Source organism: Galleria mellonella, unplaced genomic scaffold (genome assembly GCF_026898425.1).
Source record: "Galleria mellonella isolate WM207_F2 unplaced genomic scaffold, CSIRO_AGI_GalMel_v1 utg117, whole genome shotgun sequence".
NCBI classification, from domain to species: Eukaryota; Metazoa; Arthropoda; class Insecta; order Lepidoptera; family Pyralidae; genus Galleria; species Galleria mellonella.
The window spans coordinates 3,971,757-3,991,953 of NW_026441980.1; the positions used below are offsets into that span (position 1 = coordinate 3,971,757).

A 20,197-nucleotide genomic window follows, 5' to 3' on the forward strand; every position below is an offset into this window, starting at 1 on the left:
AATTTTGGGTATTTCAGAAACAAGTGATATTGTTATTTCACTTAACAGCTTATATTTGTATTTATCGTACATTTAACTTACTTTTAATAGGAGGTTAAACGAGAGAATAATTATAAGAAACTTATATTTTTATCAGTTTATTTTTATTACATATTAATTTGCTTGCCAGAAATATTTTTTTTTTTTATAAATCAGTACGAATCATTTAAATTCTTTTCTTTTAAATGTACTTATATACATAAAGCTTATACATACGAGTTTAATCTTTTTTTTTTCTTAATCTTGGAACAGTTAGTAAACCATCTTGACATGCTTTTTTTTTATTAAAATGAAATAGTAGCTGTATTAAATTTCTTTGTTTTGATTATAATTATTATTTATTTTTTATTGAACAATAAAACTTGTACAAATAATAATAATATATAATAATAATAATAAAACCTTATTGTGGCGAGCTTAATGCAATATGGCATTCTACCTGCTAACCATTAGGTAAAAACAAAGCGTTTTAGGGCAGTGGTGGCGAACATGTGCATGATGTGCATCAACATCTCCAAACCTTAATTGCGGCTGCCAATCCGCCTGTCAAGCATGACAACTACTGATAAAAGCTTGGTGAAAGAATTTTTAAAGTCGATTGAGCAGTTTTTATATTTATCCATTACAAACAAACAATCAATTCTTTTCTTTTATGATGTTATATAGTTATGTTTATAGATCAGATACATATTTACCGGAAATCCTATTACTCGACTTTGCTCTAATTATATACTTATTTAAATATTGTCTTAATTTGTTGAACTTTTAAAAATTCAAAGTAACATGATGTGTGAATAATGTTGCATAAAATATAAATAAAGTTATTAATAAAACTGCACAACAATAAGTAACATACCAAACGATATTATATATTGTATCATTATCGTAAAGTATATGAGTAATACTATATCGCTTTAAAGGGAATGCAGATTATTTGGTAACACTGTATATGTATTTGGTAACATTTGATAAAATTCTCGTGTCGCGGTATTTGTTACCAAACTCCTCCGAAACGGCTTTATCGAATTTTATGGAATTTTGTGTGCATATCAGGTAGGTCTGAGAATCGGCCAACATCTATTGTTAATACCCCTCAATATTTTTTTTATTTTTTTAACAATATTTTTTTATTATGATTTAATATTGAAAAATACATACAAATTCAAATTTTCACGCTTGTACGATCAACCCCTATTTTTTAATCGCGATTTTTATATACCGCAATAGGGTTGCAAGATGGCAATCGAATATAATAATTGTAGTACGAGAAATTTTCATGTATAGTTCTCGAAATAATGTATATGGTAAAACAACGTTTACTGAGTCGGCTAGTTTTATTATAAAAATTGAGGCACGAATAATGCAATAACGTTTCTTTTCTCTAAGAACTTAGCTCTAAGCACAAACATATATACTCTGTACTCTGTAAAGATCTACAGGTAATCTACTCCAGAGACGTATGGAAGTATGAGTGAACGAACTGGATACAAATTTAGAATAATGTGATGGTATTGTGAGAAGAATGAAGACTAAGTTTTTGATAAACTGAAACCTGTCTTTGAAACAAGGGGGGGGGGGGGAGGAAGGATTATCGATAATAGAGAAGTATGCAAAGGATACGCAGCTCTCTGACGGTTACGAATGGTACTGTTACTATATTATTTATTGTTACTTTTTTTTTATACAACTTAGAATGGCAGACAAACAAGCTGACCGCCCACCTGATAGAAAGTGGTAACCGTCGCCTATAAACATGAGCAGTACCATGAACATAACAGAGTTTCGCCCATGATACCCCCCATGCGTTGCCATTCCTGAGGACTCGGATGTTATTCCTCTGTACCCTGTAAATTCACAATTCAAATTTCTAAAAGACTAAATTCGTTAAAAAGACATGCTAAGGCTGGTTACTAATTTGTACCAAGTTTAGAAAAACAAATACAATCCTGTTGTTGACGTAACAAATCTATATAAGAGGCTCATATTAAATTCTGTACAAAATTTGTGAATGTATATCAGAATATATACATAAAACATAATAAAGTATTTCTTTTTAAATTAAATTAGTCTACGATTTATTATAACTATTTAATAGTAATAATAATATGTTATAAGCTACTGCAATTGATCGTGACTCATGGATTCACGACATTCGAGACTGTATTACACACACCAGTATCACTTTAGTTGCTTCACGAATCACACCTTTATTGCAACGGCCGAGAGTCCGTCCAGTCTGCCGCAACGCCACGGTACTACAGTCGGTTGTATGTACACTATCAGCGGGTGCGCCGGTACGAGGGCTACCTGTAAGATGCAACAAAATACGAGATTGAGAAACTCTTAAGAAACCAGCTTCACCAGATGGAGACTTTGTACAAAAGTCGATTGCTTGTGTACCTTTGTCCCATTCGTGTTTCAACCGTGAAGCAGTTGTGTTTGCATGGCTGTATTTCGGTTTGAAGGGTGGGATATGGCGTGAATTTACTGGGTACGGAGGAATAACACTTGATTCCTCAGGAATGGCAACGCATGGGGGGTATCATGGGTGAAACAGTATACTCTGTTATGTTCATGGTACTGCTCATGTCTATAGGTGACGGTTACCACTTTTCATCAGGTGGGCCGTTAGCTTGTTTTCCATTCTAAGTTGTGTAAAAAAAAAGCTTGTTTCCTGCTACTACGTACACGTGGATTTCATAACCAGGAGACCGAAATAGGGCCCTTGTAGATGGTGCATCAAAACAAAATATACATTAATTTTTAACTTAGACCTTCAGGAATAAAATTGTTAAATCTGCGTCTATTTTGGTGCAATAGCTTTTACGTGACGCTGGAGTAAACATACAGACAGACAGATACGTAACTTTCACAAGTAGGAAAACTAATAAAATAGGGTCCTTGTAGATGGCGTATCAGGTTAAAACATACATCAGTTTTTCTCTCATCAGTCCTTCAGGAATAGAACTGTCGAAACTGCATACAATTTGGTGCAGTAATTTTTACGTGAAAAAAAAAACATGTGAAAGTAAAAATTTTTAAAAAACTTTGTTTTGGCATCTATGTGCAATATCTGTGTGCAATATTACCTGTAGTAGTGGTGCTGCTGGTGCGGCGCGTGCTGCGTGTGCGGCGGCCACGACTGCGGCGGGTGCTGGGTGTGCTGCGGATGCTGCGGGTGCTGCGGGTGCTGCGGCGGCGGGTAGGCGGCGTCGGGCCAGCGCGGGCCGTCGCCCAGCGGCACCACGCCCGCCGACATTGGACTCACGCCCGCCACGTTCGTGGTCATGTTGCCTGATAGAACACGGACACTGCATGTTATAAAACACTAGCTTTTTCCTGCCACTTTGTCCGCGTGAGCAGTATATGTTTATTGACCGCGATAAAAAGTAGCCTATAAAGGTTCTCATTCATCGTAGTACGTGTATATCAAATTTCATAGTAATTGGTTAAAATATTTAGGCGCTAATTGGTAACAAATAAACTCTCACATTTACAATATATTAAGGATTCTTAGAGGTACATTAAACATGTACAAGTGTTTTTAAAAAGTTTTACTAGAAAGAAATTGTACAAGTTATCTGAATGGATACTTCTGTCTTATTATTATTTACTGTTGCCCGCGACTTTGTCCGCGTTTCCGTCGTTTTTCGTAAAATAAGTAGCCTATGTTCTTCTTCCTCATGGTTCAGTGGTTTTGATGTAACAGACACGTCCCTTCACTGCTCTGCTCCTATTGATCGTAGCGTGATGAAAAGTATACTATAACCTGCCCAGGAGTATGAAGAATAATTGTACCAAGTTTCGTTAAAATCCGTCGAGTAGTTTTTGTTTCTATAACGAACATACAGACAGACAGACAAAAATTTTACTGATTGCATTTTTGGCATCAGTATCGATCACTAATTACCCCCTGATAGTTATTTTGGAAATATATTTTATGTACAGATTTATTATAAGTATAGATAAAACAGTGCAGTGGTGTACATACTGGGCGGCGGCACGTAGACAGCGGGTGGCGCGGAGTACGGTGCTGAGTAGTAGGAGTGCGGCGGCGGCACGCTCATATGCGGCAGCACCACGCCCGCCGCTGACACGGCCACGCCACCCACGCCGCCCACACCGCCCACGCCGCCCACGCCGCCCACGCCGCCTACGCCGCCTACGCCCAGCGACGGTGGCGGCACCGGCTGCGGCGGCTGCGCATATGATATTTAGATAGATATATTAATATATATATATATATATATATATATATATATATATATATATATATATATATATATAGATGTAAATTGCGATTTTACATTATTAATCTGGCTCGAAGGATCAAATGTGTGATTGGAGCTTGTTACTGTAACTAAATATATCACTAACTTTTATTGAAAACGTGTTTTGGTTGAAATATGTAAATTTTAGAATATGAAATATGTAATTATAGGTATTAAAGCAAAAATTTTATTGATTTAGATATAGTGCTTGCCGTGTGGTTCCGGCACAGAATTGTCCACCCCTTTCTTTCCCGTGGGTATCATAAGAGCCGGCTAAGGGAGGACGAGGGATGGGCAGTAGCGTTCTTCTTAAAACATCTCCAAAGCCTAACTGCGGACGCCAATCTGCCTGCCAAGCGTGGCAACTATTGGCTGGGAGGCTTATTTTCAGTAGTAGACAGTTTTTTTTTTTTATACAACTTAGAATGGCAAACAAGCTGACGGCCCACCTGATGGAAAGTGGTAACCGTCGCCTATAGACATGAGCAGTACCATGGACATAACAGAGTATACTGTTTCGCCCATGTTACCCCCCATGCGTTGCCATTCCTGAGGATTCAGGTGTTATTCCTCTGTACCCAGTAAATTCACGCCATATCCCACCTTTCAAACCGAAACACAGCCATGCAAACACAACTGCTTCACGGTTGAAACACGAATGGGACAGAGGTACCCAAGTTAAAGGGTGATATAATGATGATGATGATGAAATATACTGCAGTCTGATTAGCTGACAGTTCAGGGTCGACTACAGCGGCGGTACTAACCGGGTAGTAGTTGTAGTAGGAGTGCGAGTCAGGTTGGTCTTGTATGGGCACGGTGATGAGGTTGGCACGGCCGCGCGGCCGGTCGCCGGGCGCGGCCGCCGGCTGCGGCGTCTGTAGCGTGTGTCCGCGCGGGTCGTTCGCGCCCACCGACGGCATCTGAGCACAAACAATAGATATTTAAATAGAGGAGACGGATAATGTTGAGTTGCTTTCTACGGGTATTAGATGTCACCAATGCTCATCATCACGCGTGTCTACCATGAAATAAAATTTCGAAATTTCGGACTCAATTTAGTGTTTTTGTTTATACCAAAATAGGACCCTTAAATGTAGTTTAACATTTACATCCTATCATAAAAGTCAAAAGGAACAATATTTTAACATTATTAATATTTCTAAACGCCATGTATTATGTAATTTTAACATCAAATTTTTGTTTCGTTTGGCTCCGAAATTTCGGAAAATATTTCATGGTAGGCCCTCAGATGTCAACTCGACATAATCCTAATGTAGGGATTAGACAGCCTTGACATAGTTTACATTTAAATTTTAAAACATTTAAATATGGAATATTTATAAAATTCAATTAAAAAATGTAATCCGGAGTAAGATTTTAAATTTATCTTATGTAAAGTTCCGTGTCTATCCAATAATTGTCCAATCATCCCAGGATGTGAGTACAGCTTTTAGCTATGGGCAAATAAGTGTTTAGAAGATACATATTCACATTTTGTGTAGGTGTCACATTGCATTCCGTAATGTCTATGGTACTGTTCATGTCCATAGGTGACGGTTATCACTTTCCATAAGGTGGACTGTAAACTTGTCTGCTAAAATATAATAAAATATAATAAAAGGAGCCTGTAAATTTAGGTTTGCGCGCGTATCATAGTCGATTACAAATTTTTTCCTGGCTAACGCCAGTTTGCCACTTACACCCACGCTATTGAAATAAATTAAGTAGTTTCGAAGATTAGCGTGAACCGAATTTTTATATATCAAGACAATATTTTTTAAAAGGTGCCAGAAATCACACACTTGGTCTGGTATTCAAAGTGAGATATGCTGTGTTATGTGGAACTTGGTAATTAAAACTAGTGACACAATCCAGAACAATCAGATTGCAGTCAATTTTACCTAACAAAGAATGGCAAATAAGCTAACGAACCCACCTGATGGAAAGTGGTAACCGTTGCCTATAGACATGAGCAGTACCATGGACATAACAGAGTATACTGTTTCGCCCATGATACCTCCCATGCGTTGCCATTCCTGAGGACTCAGGCGTTATTCCTATGTACTCTGTAAATTCAATGCCATATCCCACTCTTCAACGGGAATTATCTCAACAGGGAATCGAACCCGGGATTCCGTTAACGTAAAAATGATACACTATGCAACGGAGGTCATCAAAATTTGTAGCCACAATGAGGTTTTCTTTTTAAATGGATGAAGATAAAATGATGTACCTGCTTATGCCAACAGTAAACAATGGCGAGGCGGATGAAAGCAGGTCAGATGGCTCATCGTGTCATCATTAATTCACACAAATTAACTACAATGGGCGAGGGCGAAGGATGGGCAGCAGCGTCCCTCTTAAAACATCTCTAAAACCCTAATTGCGGTTGCCAACCCGCCTGCCAAGCGTGGCAACTACTGGCAAAACTCCCCTTACGGGGAAAGCTTATATCCAGCAGTGTACAGTTAACGGCTGAAATAATAAATAAAACTAATAAAATTACAATGGTTTCCAGAGGGCACTGCGTGGAGGTCGATCTGATTGATAATATACCTTATATTGCTAGCAATGGAGAATGATTGGCATATCTAATTTGGCTGAAACTACTAAAAAAAAAAAAAACAAACTCACGGTAATAGGTTTAACGATGGCGACGGAGGCGGCGGGCGACTCGGGCTCCGGCTTGCTGTCCGCGCCGGACGACACGTGCCGGTGATTGATGTGCGCCTGCAAGTCCCTCTGTAGCGGTAATGGGGAAACACATAAATAAATATACTAGATTAAATAATGTAAGCTTTCGACGACTCGATTCGATGAGGGGGTGGGGGAAAGGAATTGTTAGCAATGGGGTCTAACTGACGCGTTGCTAGCAATATAAGTTTTTTTTTTAAACTGATGATAATGGAATAGTTACCCCACCTGCGCTAACGGTATACACTGGCGGGGCACCAGTGAGGGGTGATAGGTGAGAATTAAAAGGCAGGTCAGTTAGCCCATCGTGATGAATATATCAGGAATTCAGCACGATGGTTTTCAGAGGGGGCCATGTGGAGGTAGACCTTATTATATTATATTGCTTAGCAATGGGACTGATAGTCCGCATTACTAGTAATCCCTTCCCCCAGCAATACAGGGTGTATTGCTAACATCAGGCCGACCTCCACGCAGTTCCCCTGGAAGTCATCATGGTTAATTCTTGTGGAATTCGTCACGATGGGCTAACCGACCTGCTTTCATCTTACCTATCATCTCTCACTGGTGCCCCGCCAGTGTATCCTGATAGCGCAGGTTTACCATTCATTTATCACCCATTTAACCGACTCCATCTGAGGAGGGGAGATAGGATTGTTAGTAATGGGGAGGTTAGTGTTCATGGCTAGCAATTTACCTTGTTTTTTTTTAATGGGTGATAATGGTATGGTAACCCCGTCTGCGCTATTGGTATACACTGGCGGGGTACCAGTGAGGGATGACAGATGAAGATGAAAGTAGGTCAGTTAGCCCATCATGACGAATTAATTAGTCACGATGGTTTCCAGGGGGAATCATATGGAGCTCGACTTGACAGGGTATATTGCTAGTAATAGAGCTATTTGACCCCATTACTAACAATCCCTTTCCCCTCCAATTTACCTTGTTAGGTCTACATACACGCGGTCTCCTCTGGAAACAGTCGTGGTTAATTTCTAGCCAATTAGCAACGATCCGCTATATATATATATATATATATATATATATATATATATATATATATATATATATATATATATATATATATATATATATATATATATATATATACATACACATATATATACACACATATATGTAAGTTATTTTTTATACAATTTAGGTATATAGCCTATATTTAATTTTCATCAGTGGGCAGTTGACGCCTAATAAAAAGTAATAATAAATGTATATTTATAACATATTGGGAGTTACAGCTAGTTTCATGCGAGACATACCTGTGACAAATAAGTTCTACGGCACCCAGTGTTCCCGTATCTGGTTCCGGAGTGTGTACACATGAACACTGTGCCGAGTCCTGTTTGTTCCACTCGTAGTACCTGTATTAACATATTATTCTCCATATTAGTAAACGATACGAAAATAATACGTCCCTACGGCGGGACGCTTGCTTGCTATGCTTTGTGGTTCCGGCATTGAAACCTTTTATGACACGCACGGGAAGAGGTGGTCTCGAGGTCGTGCTGTAAGAGGCGACTATTATCCACGACGGTTTCCATTGGGAACCATGGGGAGATCGACCTGATAGAGTATATTATTAGCAGTGAGTTTGCTAGTCTCCATTATTAACAAATCTTTTTCCCTTTAGAGAGTGGTAGTTTGTTTATTATCACACCATCAAAGATCTGTATCTTTGAATCCAAAGATTCATTATTGATATATAGTCAACAGCAAGGAAGGCTGTATTTTTTATGCTATATGTAGGCGGAGCACCAATAAGGGTTATGTGAGGATGAAAAGGTAGATCAGTTAGCCTATTGTAATGAATAAATTCATCACTTGAAATTCAGCACAATGGTTTTCAGAGAGGAACATGGGAAGGTAGACTTAACAGGGTGTATAGCTTGCAATGGTGGGGGGAAGGGATTGTTAGCAATGGAGTCTGACAGCCACATTGTTAGCAATATGTCCTATCAGGTCGATCTCCACGTGGTTCCTCTGAAAACCATTGTGAACAATTCTTGTTGAATTTGTTGAACTGACCTGCTTCATCCTCATCTATCATTCTTCACTGGTGCCCCGCCGATACCGATAGTGCGGGTAGGGTTACTATTTCATTATCACTCATAAAAAAAGCTTGCAATGGGAATGGTAGCCAGCATTACTAACAATCCCATCCCTGTATGGCTGTATTAGTTACTAGGATTATTATATTATATAATTGTTTAAACCTGTCAATATTTTTTTCATTAATACCTACAGTATATTTTTGTCACACTTCACAGAGACGATTTATTAGTCATAACGTTGCTATTGCTTATGGATTAAAATTATTGTAAAACTTGATTAAATCATCTTATTTAACTAAAATTTGGGTTTCAATAGAAGCTCCATTGTGTTATATTAAACAATAATCTTACCTTCTCTCTACACCGAGGGCAGTGTGTATGATCGGCTCTCGCGCAGGAAAAACAAAACACATGTTTACAAGGAATCTGTAATGAAATAATTAATGTTATCAGCAATAGTTTGTATAGACATCCTTTGATTGAAGGAATGATAAATTTATTTGCTTTTTATAAATTTCTCTTTATATCAAGAGTTAAAAGGTGACCCAAAGGTTCCATGTTATATTGACTTGCTGCATCTATATTTATAATTATAGTATAATGTAATACATAGTTATTTTAAAGCAGGGATAGTCAAACGGTTGATTGCTATCAATTGTTGATAGCAACTACTAGTCCAGTAAATCATGGCAAGGCAAAAAATATAATATTTTATAAATGTAACAGAAGATGCTCAGACGCAATGCTCACACTAATATAAATAAGTAATTACTAAGAATAATTTTCAGTTTTATGTTTACCCTCTTAATAAAATAAAAACAACTAAAATATTAAATAATTGTGTATTGAACTATGTTGTTTCATTTGAGATTTCAAGAAGTATTTAAGTCGTAGATAACACAGGGTTTCATCAATAAATAGTAGATCTTGGGTTTAGTCAAGTTGGCCACTCCTACTTCAAAGCGTTCATTATTGTGTTCTAGAAATTTGTCTACCTTTGGGAGAAAGTTCCCTCAATGTAGTACTTAAAAACTGTAATATACTACCTTAAACTAATTTTGTAACAAACATACATGAATACAATGTGTCTGTAAAACTCAATTATTAGAAGAATTATACTACATACATTTTTACCAAAGTTGGTTCTACCCAGTAATTTCACTGTCATATTTCAACATTAATAAGGCACAGAATCTAAGTTGCTGGCTGGTGAAACAAAGGTATAGATGACTATAACCTCCTATTGGTTATTATATAAGTGTTGGTAGTACACTTGTAACATGAGTTTCACTCACCATTCGTCCATAAATGAGTATAGGTTTTGAGCATATATCACAGCAGTAGATCATGGGGTTCAAAACTTTTTCACCAATGAGTGAGGCTCTGTGGCTCCAATCTAACCGCAGCATTGGCTCGGGAGGGCCACGCTGCAGTGTTGTAAACACTGGGGCTTCCAATTGAGATATGTCTGATGGAACCTCCACTGTGGACATATTAATGATTTTATGGCAATGGTTTTAATGAATGGCAAAAATAAGTAATGACATTAGAATATCATTACTGCTACTGTTATCAGTGTGAGTGATAATCAAATTGATAAAAAATTATAATGTTCTATGAAAACAAATATATAACAAACATTTATTTAATAATAACAAAGTTATTTATTTGATAGAGTTGTGAAAATGCATTCAATATTAATATTAAAAAATTCAATGTTACAATGTTAAGTTACACTAATTTCTGAAACTGATCAAGTAATTTTAATGAAGTTTTACACATTGTTTGCTGTTTTTTTTATAATGGATGACTATGAAATGGTAACCCAGCCTATGCTTAAGGTATATGCGGTCATCAGTGAGAAATGATAGGTGAGAATTAAAAAGCAGGTCAGTTAGCATATCGTGAAGGATACATCTGGAATTCAGCATGATGCTTACTAAGGGGAACTTCAGGGAGGTTGATTTAATAGAGTATAACACTTGTAATGGGGTTGATAGTTCTCATTATTAAAAATAGCTTCCTCTCCTGTTTGCTTCAACTCGAGAGGTAGGATAATATTTATTCTGATAAAAAAATTCAAAAGTGTTCATTGACTAAAGTTAAGATTTATGTTTTTCATTTATGTAAAAAAGCGTATATTTTATTTTATAAGATCTTAATGAGTTTTCTAAAAAGAATATGATAATAAAATATATGAATAGAATAAATCAAATTACTGACGATACTAACATTTAGGCGGTTCGGCTTGTTCATTCTCTTGCTTAGGTTCCTCGGGCACTGATTCTTCAGGGTCCTGTGAAGTTTCTTCGATAGAACATTCCTCCTCGTCACTGGACATTACTTTGGGCACTTTCTTGCCCCGACCTCGTCCTCTACCTCTGCCTCTGCCACGGCCTCTTCCTCGCCCACGTCCTCGAGTATTCCTCTTTTCACCGTTCATTGTACTTTATATTTTCTGATTGAAATCAAACTGTAATGTTACGTTCTAACCTCACTTTAACACAATACTATAATATTCTGTTTGTATCGCAGGCCCGGTAAGTTTATGTTTATGAAAATTTTATAAATTGAATTAATTTAATAATCATTTGTAGATAAAAACATAATTGTACAATTAAAGCCATAAAGCGTAACCAAACGTCAACATTATTAAAGATGGATTTTTTTTTTTTTTTTTTTTTTAATTTATTCATGACCATGGATACAAGTCCTTCAGTCGCAGACATAAATGATATTTACAAAAAAAGGAATGTAGAACAAATTACTATATAAACGCAATTAACAATATTGATAACATAAAAAATTCTTAAACTTTATCTACAGTATTAGTAATGAAGTTAAAAACAGACGTAAAATAAGCTTCGTTGGATAATAAATCTTGAACGCGGCGGGGAACGCATTGTGAATGTTCCTTCGCAATGTCACTAATATCACTAACAAGTATCAGCCGTTGAATGTTGAAATTTTGACAGTCAAATATAATGTGTTTTATGTCTGCATTGTCTTGAAAACAGTATTTACACTTATTGTCACTAATAATATTGAGTCTGTTGAGGTGAACTGGAACTAAGCAATGCCCGAAACGAAGACGATTGATGATCGTAATAAACTTCCTGCCGCAGTATTTAAATTTGCTATACCAAGGTTTAATTGGTAAGTCTCTCTGTAACTCCGCATACCATTTACCTTTAGTTTCAGTTGTTATATCCCAATGGTCTTTCCATATTTTTGCTAAATTACTTTTAAGTAGTCGGTAATAATCTGTGAACGGAACTTTCAACATTTCCGAGTGATCCTCATCGTGTTCTCGACTAGCTGCTCGATCCACAATTTCATTCCCTAGTATGCCACTGTGCGAGGGTACCCACACAAATTCTATGTTTTTACTCTGACTCAATGTTCGCAACAGATCTTTAATTTCATAAAGTAAATAATTTTGCTTATATGAGTAATTACAATTACATAAAGATTCCAATACACTCTTGGAATCAGAAACTATTAATATATTTACATTATTTACAAAGTTATTTACAAATATTAAAGCACTTAGAATAGCATAACTTTCAGCTGTAAAGATACTACAATTTTCTTCCAATTTAATACATTTTGTGAGTTTGTTTTGTGGATCATAATATGCTGCCCTAACACTGTTTGCACTTTTAGAACCATCAGTATAGATTACATAGAAATGTGATTTCTTATTCAAAAATTCAAGAAAATCAAATTTGTTATGTACTAAGTCTATATAACATTTAATATCTAGATAGTTAAGCAATGAATTGTAAGGACATTTGTACATTGGCCATTTAGCATTTACATAAATATGATTTGCTGTATTTTTAACATTTAACATTATGATTGGAATTTCAGGCAAGGGGTTAGAAACAATGCTGGAAGCTGAGATATTGGAGGATACAACAGAAGAAAATTCTACTGGATATATAATATTATTAAGGACCATATTTTTATTGAAAGACAATTCCTTCAAACAGAAACGTTGAGCCAAATGTAAACGTCGGAGGGATAATGGAGGTATGCAATTTTCAATCTCCATAGAATTAATAGGAGTGGAGCGCATGGCTCCACAAATTATTCTTAAACTCATATTCTGTATCACATCGAGTCTCCTCAACAATGTGGTGCTAGCATTCATATAAGCCAAACTACTATAATCAAAATGACTCCTAACAATACTTTTATATAGCAAATTTAGAGTTTTAGGGTCAGAACCCCAAAAAGTTCCAGCCAGACATCTCAAAACATTTACACTTTTCATTGCATTTTGGGAGATATAGTTAATGTGTTTATCAAATTTTAATTTGTCATCTAATACTACACCTAAAAATTTATGATGATTAACAATTGGGATTACTTTATTGTTATATAAAACTTTCACTCTGGATAATAAAGATGGATCTCTCTCTCTACTAAATACCAAAACTGAGCTTTTCTCTGAACTGATTTCTAATTTTAAAAAATTGCTATAGTAATTATGAAGCTGAAATAATGCAGAATTAATGTTGTTAATGGCCATATTTAAATTTTGATCTTCACTATATAAAAGCAGGTCATCAGCAAACTGAAGAATATTAACTTTTGAATTATCCACATAGTTGAGGATCTCCGATGTGTACAAACTATACAATAAAGGAGACAATGTGGCCCCTTGCATAGTCCCTTTGTTAACATTTTTTGGTCCATGTAAAATGTTATTATATTTAACAAAAACAGTTCTATTATTTAAAAAACTAAAAAGCCACTTTAATGTTTTACTTGGCAAACCCAAGTTATGCAACACATGAATTAAACATTCTATATTCACATTGTCAAAAGCACCTTTAACATCTAAGAATACACATACTACATTAGAGTGACTTAATTTTGCTTTTTTTAACACAGATATTAATGATACAAAGCTTTCAGAACAACTTCTGCCCTTTCTGAATCCAAACTGTATATTTGGCAACTTATCTTGTGATTCAGCATAGTAGTCCAAACGAAATTTTAACATGTTTTCAAAGAGTTTACCTAAACATGAAGATAAGGAGATAGGTCTATATGATGATGCACAATTTACAGGTTTATTGGGTTTTAGAATAGGGATAACACACTGGGTTTTCCAAGATTCTGGTATAATTGAATATTCCCAAAGTTTATTATATATATCTAATAATATTTTCTTTGCATTAGGATGTAATTGTTTAATTAAAAAATATGTTATACCATCCAACCCTGGAGCTGTATCTTTCCGACTTTTTAGTGAAATGTGGAACTCATGTAATGTAAAGGGTTTATTAATAAATGAGTTACTAGCATTTTCTTCAGACAGATTCAAAATATCTGTTATATCATTTTGTAAATGTGATGATGCTGCCAATGAGTCTAAAAACTCTGGTATCCATTCATCATTTGGGTTTCTATTTGAAGTATTATCTAATCTTTTAAACCTTTTGATGTAACTCCATATTCTAGAAATAGGTGTTGTTCTATTGAAACTGGTGCACAACTGATGCCATGACTCTGTGCGTTGTTCCCTTAGAATTCTTTTCTTTTTAGCATCAACTTTTTTGTAATTTATGAAATTAGAAATTGATGGAGAATTTCTGTACTGTCTCAGGGCTTCTTTAGACTTTTGAACAGCATCATCACAAATGTCATTCCACCAAGGAGCTGGTTTTCTCAAAAATTGGAAAGATTGTTTTAACTTTTGTTTAGGAACTGTCTTATCTCTTATATTATATAAAATATATACAAAATCATTATATAACTGTAAAGGTTCAGTACTGTTATAAATGTCTAAGTGAGAAAAACTAATTTCAGATAAACTGTAATATTTAGACCAATCTGCTTTATTATATAAATATTTGTCTTCCACAGGTCTAACTTCATATATTGATGGCTTCACATTTACACGTACCTGAGTCGGATAATGATAACTGCCCATCGGGTCATCATGGACTTTCCACTCACAAAGAGGAGACATTGAAGGACTAACTAAAGCTAAATCTATTGCTGATGCTTGCCTGTTTGAGACTGGAACAGTAGTCGGACTACCATCGTTCAACACATATAAATTGAATTCATCTATAAGACTGAACATAATATTACCTCTACTATTGTTTGTGTTACAACCAAACAAAATATGATGTGCGTTGAAATCACCCATAATGAGACATGGTTTAGGAGTATCCAGAAGTACTTTTTTAATTTTATTGGTGTGAAACTTTCCACTAGGGGGACAATATACACACAGAATATGTAATTTACCGATAGATGTTTCTATTGAGATGCATAAATTTTGAACAGCTTCAAAGAAAGTAGTATTAATAATATTATATTTAAAATTTTTCTTAATTAATATACCAATTCCGTTGTGTGGATTTGTAGAATTTTTGAAAATAAAATTATATGATGCAAACCTAGGAATTTTACTATTACTTTTAAACCATGTCTCATTAAGTAAGCATATATCAATATTTTGTTCAGTAAGATATTTTTGTAACAGAACTTTTTTACTCTGTAAGCTTTGTATGTTAAATTGTGCTATGTTTATATATGTATCCATAAAACTAAGTTAAATTAGACAATAATATTTCTTTAATTTTCTTATGAGTTATTGACATTTTCTCATTGTTGTTCCCAAGAGCAACAAGAGATTTAACGAGAGCATTAATTATAATATCATTATTTACAATTTCATCTTTATTTAATTCGGATTTATTTACATTTGAATTTAACTGAGAGCTATATACATTACTGGATTTTTCCAGATTTGGAAAATTTTTTGACTCTGAAACATTTGAAGGTATACTCACAACAGTGGCATAACTAAGATTGAGATACTTGTTCCTCTTCTCTTCCATTTTCTTCCTTTTAATGGGACAATTCCTAGAAATAGCTAGATGATTGCCACCACAATTAATACACATTATCGTGTCAACATCACATTCTTTATACGAGTGCTGACCAGCACACGATGAGCACATCTGTACGGCTCGGCAAACTTTGGCTGAATGGTTAAATTTTAGACATTTGAAACATTGAACTAATGGTGGAATGTAAGTATGCACAGGATATCTGAACAACTGAATGTAGACATATTGTGGCAATGTTGTTGCTGCAAATGTGACAGCAACTGTACCTAAAGGTGTAAGGATCCCATCTACTTTTCTCATAAAACGTTTAATAGAAATTACTTCTGCGTCACAGCTAATATTTTTATATATATCTTCATTGGACATATCTGTCGGTACATATCGAATAACGCCGGTTTTTTCTGATAAATATGCGGGTACAAAAGCTCGAAATTTATTTTTATTCAAAAAATGGTCCATTTTAAGAAAATTATTTGCTGGTGCCGGTTTCCTGAACGTGATGCCAATTTTATAGGCGTTCACTCGATGAACTCCTACGATACCCTTTACATTTTCTGTGAATAGTTTAGTCAAAGTCATAGGATTTTTATTCCCTAATTTTTCGTCTTCCGTTGATTCTACATATACTACACAATCAACACTGTGATTTTCTGGGAACTGTCTCTTGTAATTTGGTTTGGTGTACATTTTATAATTATCAGAAAGTCCTGAATCATTAAATGCTAATTTACGTTTTTTTGCCTGACCTTTTCTTTTCCTTCCAATGTCGACGGGGTCTCCCCCGTCGCTACTTACACTCATTTTCTTTACTATATATTACAAACTGTCTACAAAAAGTACTTAATACACAAATATACAAAATATTTAAAAATAAAATTGAAAATAAAAAAAGAGAAAATTTAAATCGCCCGCTCAGTTCAACTTCCCGCCAAAAAGTCCTATTAAAGATGGAATAATATGAGTGTTGTCAACTAAAAATTGATTTTTAGGCCAAATTGAATTAAAAAAAAATATATATTATATTATAAATATATTATATTATAAAACTCCTATCAGCACATTATGTAATACGTATTAAGTAAGTTTTAAACTGAGTAACAAAATTGAAGTAGATCATTTGGTCCATCGTAACAAATTCAACAATAATTAATTACGATGGTTTTCAAGGAGAATCGAGTAGATGTCGGCTTATTAGGGTATATTGCTTGCTAATATGGGAATGTTAGACCCCGTTACTAACAATCCTTTTCCCCTTGGTGTATAGTACTATTAACATGCATAGCTTAATTAATATAAAAGCTACGTTTTTACAGTATACTAGTAGTCTACTTATTAAATACTAGCGATCTGGCCTCGATTTCGTACAAGTTGATAGAATTAATTAATATATAGCTTATGTTACTCGCTGATATTGTAGCTTTCTATTGGTGAAGTAACTTTTAAAATGGATTTAGTAATTTTTGATCATATCCAGATAATCAATATTGTCTTCTAGTAGTAGTAGTACTAGATTTATATTATTAGTATAGATAGTGCAAGATTATGCATATATATTTGTATAAAATATACATATATTATGTATAGATATCATAAAACATAAAATTTACTTATGACAAATAATAATAATAAGACTAAATTATATAGAACCTAAACAAAATGCGAGGAGAAAATGAGCTAAAACATTTAAACTTAAAATGTGTTTTGCTGGCAACATTGGAATTTGTTTTATTTTGTTTTAAAATTCGTTTAAATTGTATAAGCAAAGATCATGGACCATACTAATAAATAATAAAATTATAATTTTTAGTTTGCAGGCAACCTGAGCCATCTACATCCATCATGTCTTTGTTAAACAGTCCCAAACCTGTGCCCATACCTTAATTATATATAAATAAATTCTGCGAGTTAGCGATAACTTTGTGTGTGATTGCAAAATTTGACAAAAATATCGGAAAGTACGGGGAAGGTGTTGTAGTTGTAAGTAATGGATATTAGTTTCATTTGCTAATAATGTACCACGTCCACACATTTTTGCCTGAAAACTGACTTGACAATTTCTTTGTCTTCTTCTTTTCTTTAACGACAATTCCTCGAGACAAAAAAAGTAGACACATTTACATTTTTGTCTTGAAAAATTGTTTGGAAAGACAAAAATGTAAATACAAAACTTAAATTTTTTAGCAATTGTCTTTGAATATGATTAGTATCTATTTCTAAACAAATAATTCATAACTTCAATTATCATTGTTTACGACTATTAGTACTCGTTTAAATATAATATAATCTTAAAATATATAACACATCTTTATTTAACAGAAAAGGTTTATCGACCCGTAACTTCACGATATTACCATTTGTAAATTTAAGTAACTTTTTCTGAGAATCTGTCAAAAGAAAATTTTTTATCATAAAAAAACAATCATTGTGGCTTTAAACATTTTTACAATTCAAAGTTAGTAGTTTTTATACAATATTTGATACAAAATTCTTAAAATCAATACCTGTTTACCTTTGGTTAACTGTAGAGTTACAAAGTAGTCATGGAAAAGTTGCTATCACCAACTTATGTCTTATTCAAATCCATAATTTTCTGATTTTGTAACATTATAATAAATATTTTAGTTGCGTCGGTGTTGTATAATAATGTGTTTATCTAGATGAGATGGCCCGATCTAACATTCATGAGGTCAATGTTATTGGCACTATAAATTGTTAGATGAAAAAAAACAATGTTTTCAAGGTTCGTTTTGTTTTCATAGTTTCAGTTTTGTGTATTAAGTACCTATGAAATCATACCAATCGCCTGTACCTCAAGCTACCACCTAAAGCAAGAGACCTTGTGTTATGAGGAATAAATACAAATAGGCAACAAACAACCCAAAATATGTAGAGCTGTGTCAATTCAGAAAAAAATCGTTTTCTAAATTGTCCCGATAGGGAATCGAACTCGGCATGTTATTACGTAGAGTAGTATACCTATTGCTATGCCACGCAGGTCTTTAACCGTATCGAGTTAATAGTAAAAGTCCTATTTAGTATCATGGACATCTAAATACTAGTATCACAGTTCTAGGGGAGAAGGGATTGTTACCAATGGGGACTACCAACTATATTGCTTAATAGGCTAGCTGATAATCCTTTTTAACCTCACCTATCATCCGTCACTGTTGCCCCGCCTATATTAAAATAATAGTGAAAGCGGGATTACTATCTCATTTTAACCTATTAAAAAAAATATACACTATGGCACTCAGGGTTATTTATTCGAGTGAACAATAGACAGTTTCGTAACTGTTTGTATTTTTATTATAATTTAATTTATAAAAATATCAAAAACATTTATTAAACCGACTTTAAAAAAAGGAGTAGTCATTTTGACATAGATTATCTTCATCAATTGTTTTTTCTCTCCTTGACCTCTTTTCATTCAATAATGTTTATTTCCGTGTTTATGTCCGTGTTTTGTAATGCTGTAAAGACTGTAATCTATTTTTTTATACAAGAAAAACTTAAATTGTTATAACAATTTTCGAGCACAACATTTCCTGTTGTTTCCTATCATTTTTGAAGTCTTTCACATTATTATTCAGGCAACTTTGTTCATAGATCAAGCATATCTAGATAGAGTGTCGTGCGCTATGAACGCTTAAACAAAGATGCTTCTTTTTTTTTAAATGCACGCTTTTAAATTTGTGCTAACCTTGCAATCGATGCCTTTTATTATATAAAAAAAATACTACATACATTCTTACAAGAGAACATTTGAATAATAAGTATGAAACAAATCTGTTTGAAAACAAACATTTTTAGTTTTCAAAAATCTATAAACATGTGTAATTCCCAGAATCTGATGATGAAGTCATCAGATTCTGGGAATTACACATGTTTATGGATTTTTTTATGGCTACCTTCTGTTTTAATTATCAGATCTGTTCGATGTTACCATAACATTGTATTGTCATCAAATTTATATAAGTATGCTGACTTTCAACACAATCGGACATCAGCAAGTGGTTAGAAAATAGATTACAAATTTTAAAAGGAAAGCCTTACATATTTATTAAAGCAATATAAATAAAATCTTATAAAAATTACGCATGTCAGTAAAAAAAAAAAATGTAATGGTAATTATTTATCGTAATAATTTATAATGGCAACCCACTACTACTCAGAATTTTCACCCAGTGTAATGAAAATAGATTATACTCCCAGATATAAATTGAAGACAATGGCTGTATGGGCT

General features: G+C 34.2%; 1 protein-coding gene across 2 annotated transcripts; it reads right to left on the reverse strand.

Annotated features, from left to right (window-relative positions):
• Positions 1–1,988: 1,988 nt before the first annotated feature.
• On the reverse strand, positions 1,989–11,730 carry LOC113511811 (E3 ubiquitin-protein ligase Hakai). Of its 2 annotated transcripts, XM_052895081.1 has the most exons (10): positions 11,309–11,730; positions 10,372–10,559; positions 9,428–9,502; positions 8,285–8,386; positions 6,948–7,055; positions 5,078–5,233; positions 4,195–4,238; positions 4,031–4,158; positions 3,129–3,333; positions 1,989–2,346 (listed from the first exon to the last, which is right to left on the reverse strand). In XM_052895081.1, the coding sequence occupies exons 1-10, from the start codon at positions 11,517–11,519 to the stop codon at positions 2,343–2,345; spliced, it is 1,221 nt and encodes a 406-aa protein (XP_052751041.1). In that variant the 5' UTR covers positions 11,520–11,730; the 3' UTR covers positions 1,989–2,342. The 2 variants fall into 2 exon arrangements, with proteins under 2 accessions (XP_052751041.1, XP_052751035.1); XM_052895075.1 differs by having other exon boundaries at positions 4,031–4,238.
• Between the last annotated feature and the right edge of the window lie 8,467 nt (positions 11,731–20,197).

Bases quoted from the DNA above. Each gene is read 5' to 3' on its own strand.
- LOC113511811 (XM_052895075.1), bottom strand. From the start codon at position 11,519: ATGAACGGTGAAAAGAGGAATACTCGAGGACGTGGGCGAGGAAGAGGC. The intron at 8,387-9,427 runs GTAAGATTATTG...ATGTTAATACAG, and splicing joins GCCCTCGGTGTAGAGAGAAG to GTACTACGAGTGGAACAAAC. The intron at 5,234-6,947 runs GTGAGTTTGTTT...GTTTGTGCTCAG, and splicing joins CCATCGTTAAACCTATTACC to ATGCCGTCGGTGGGCGCGAA.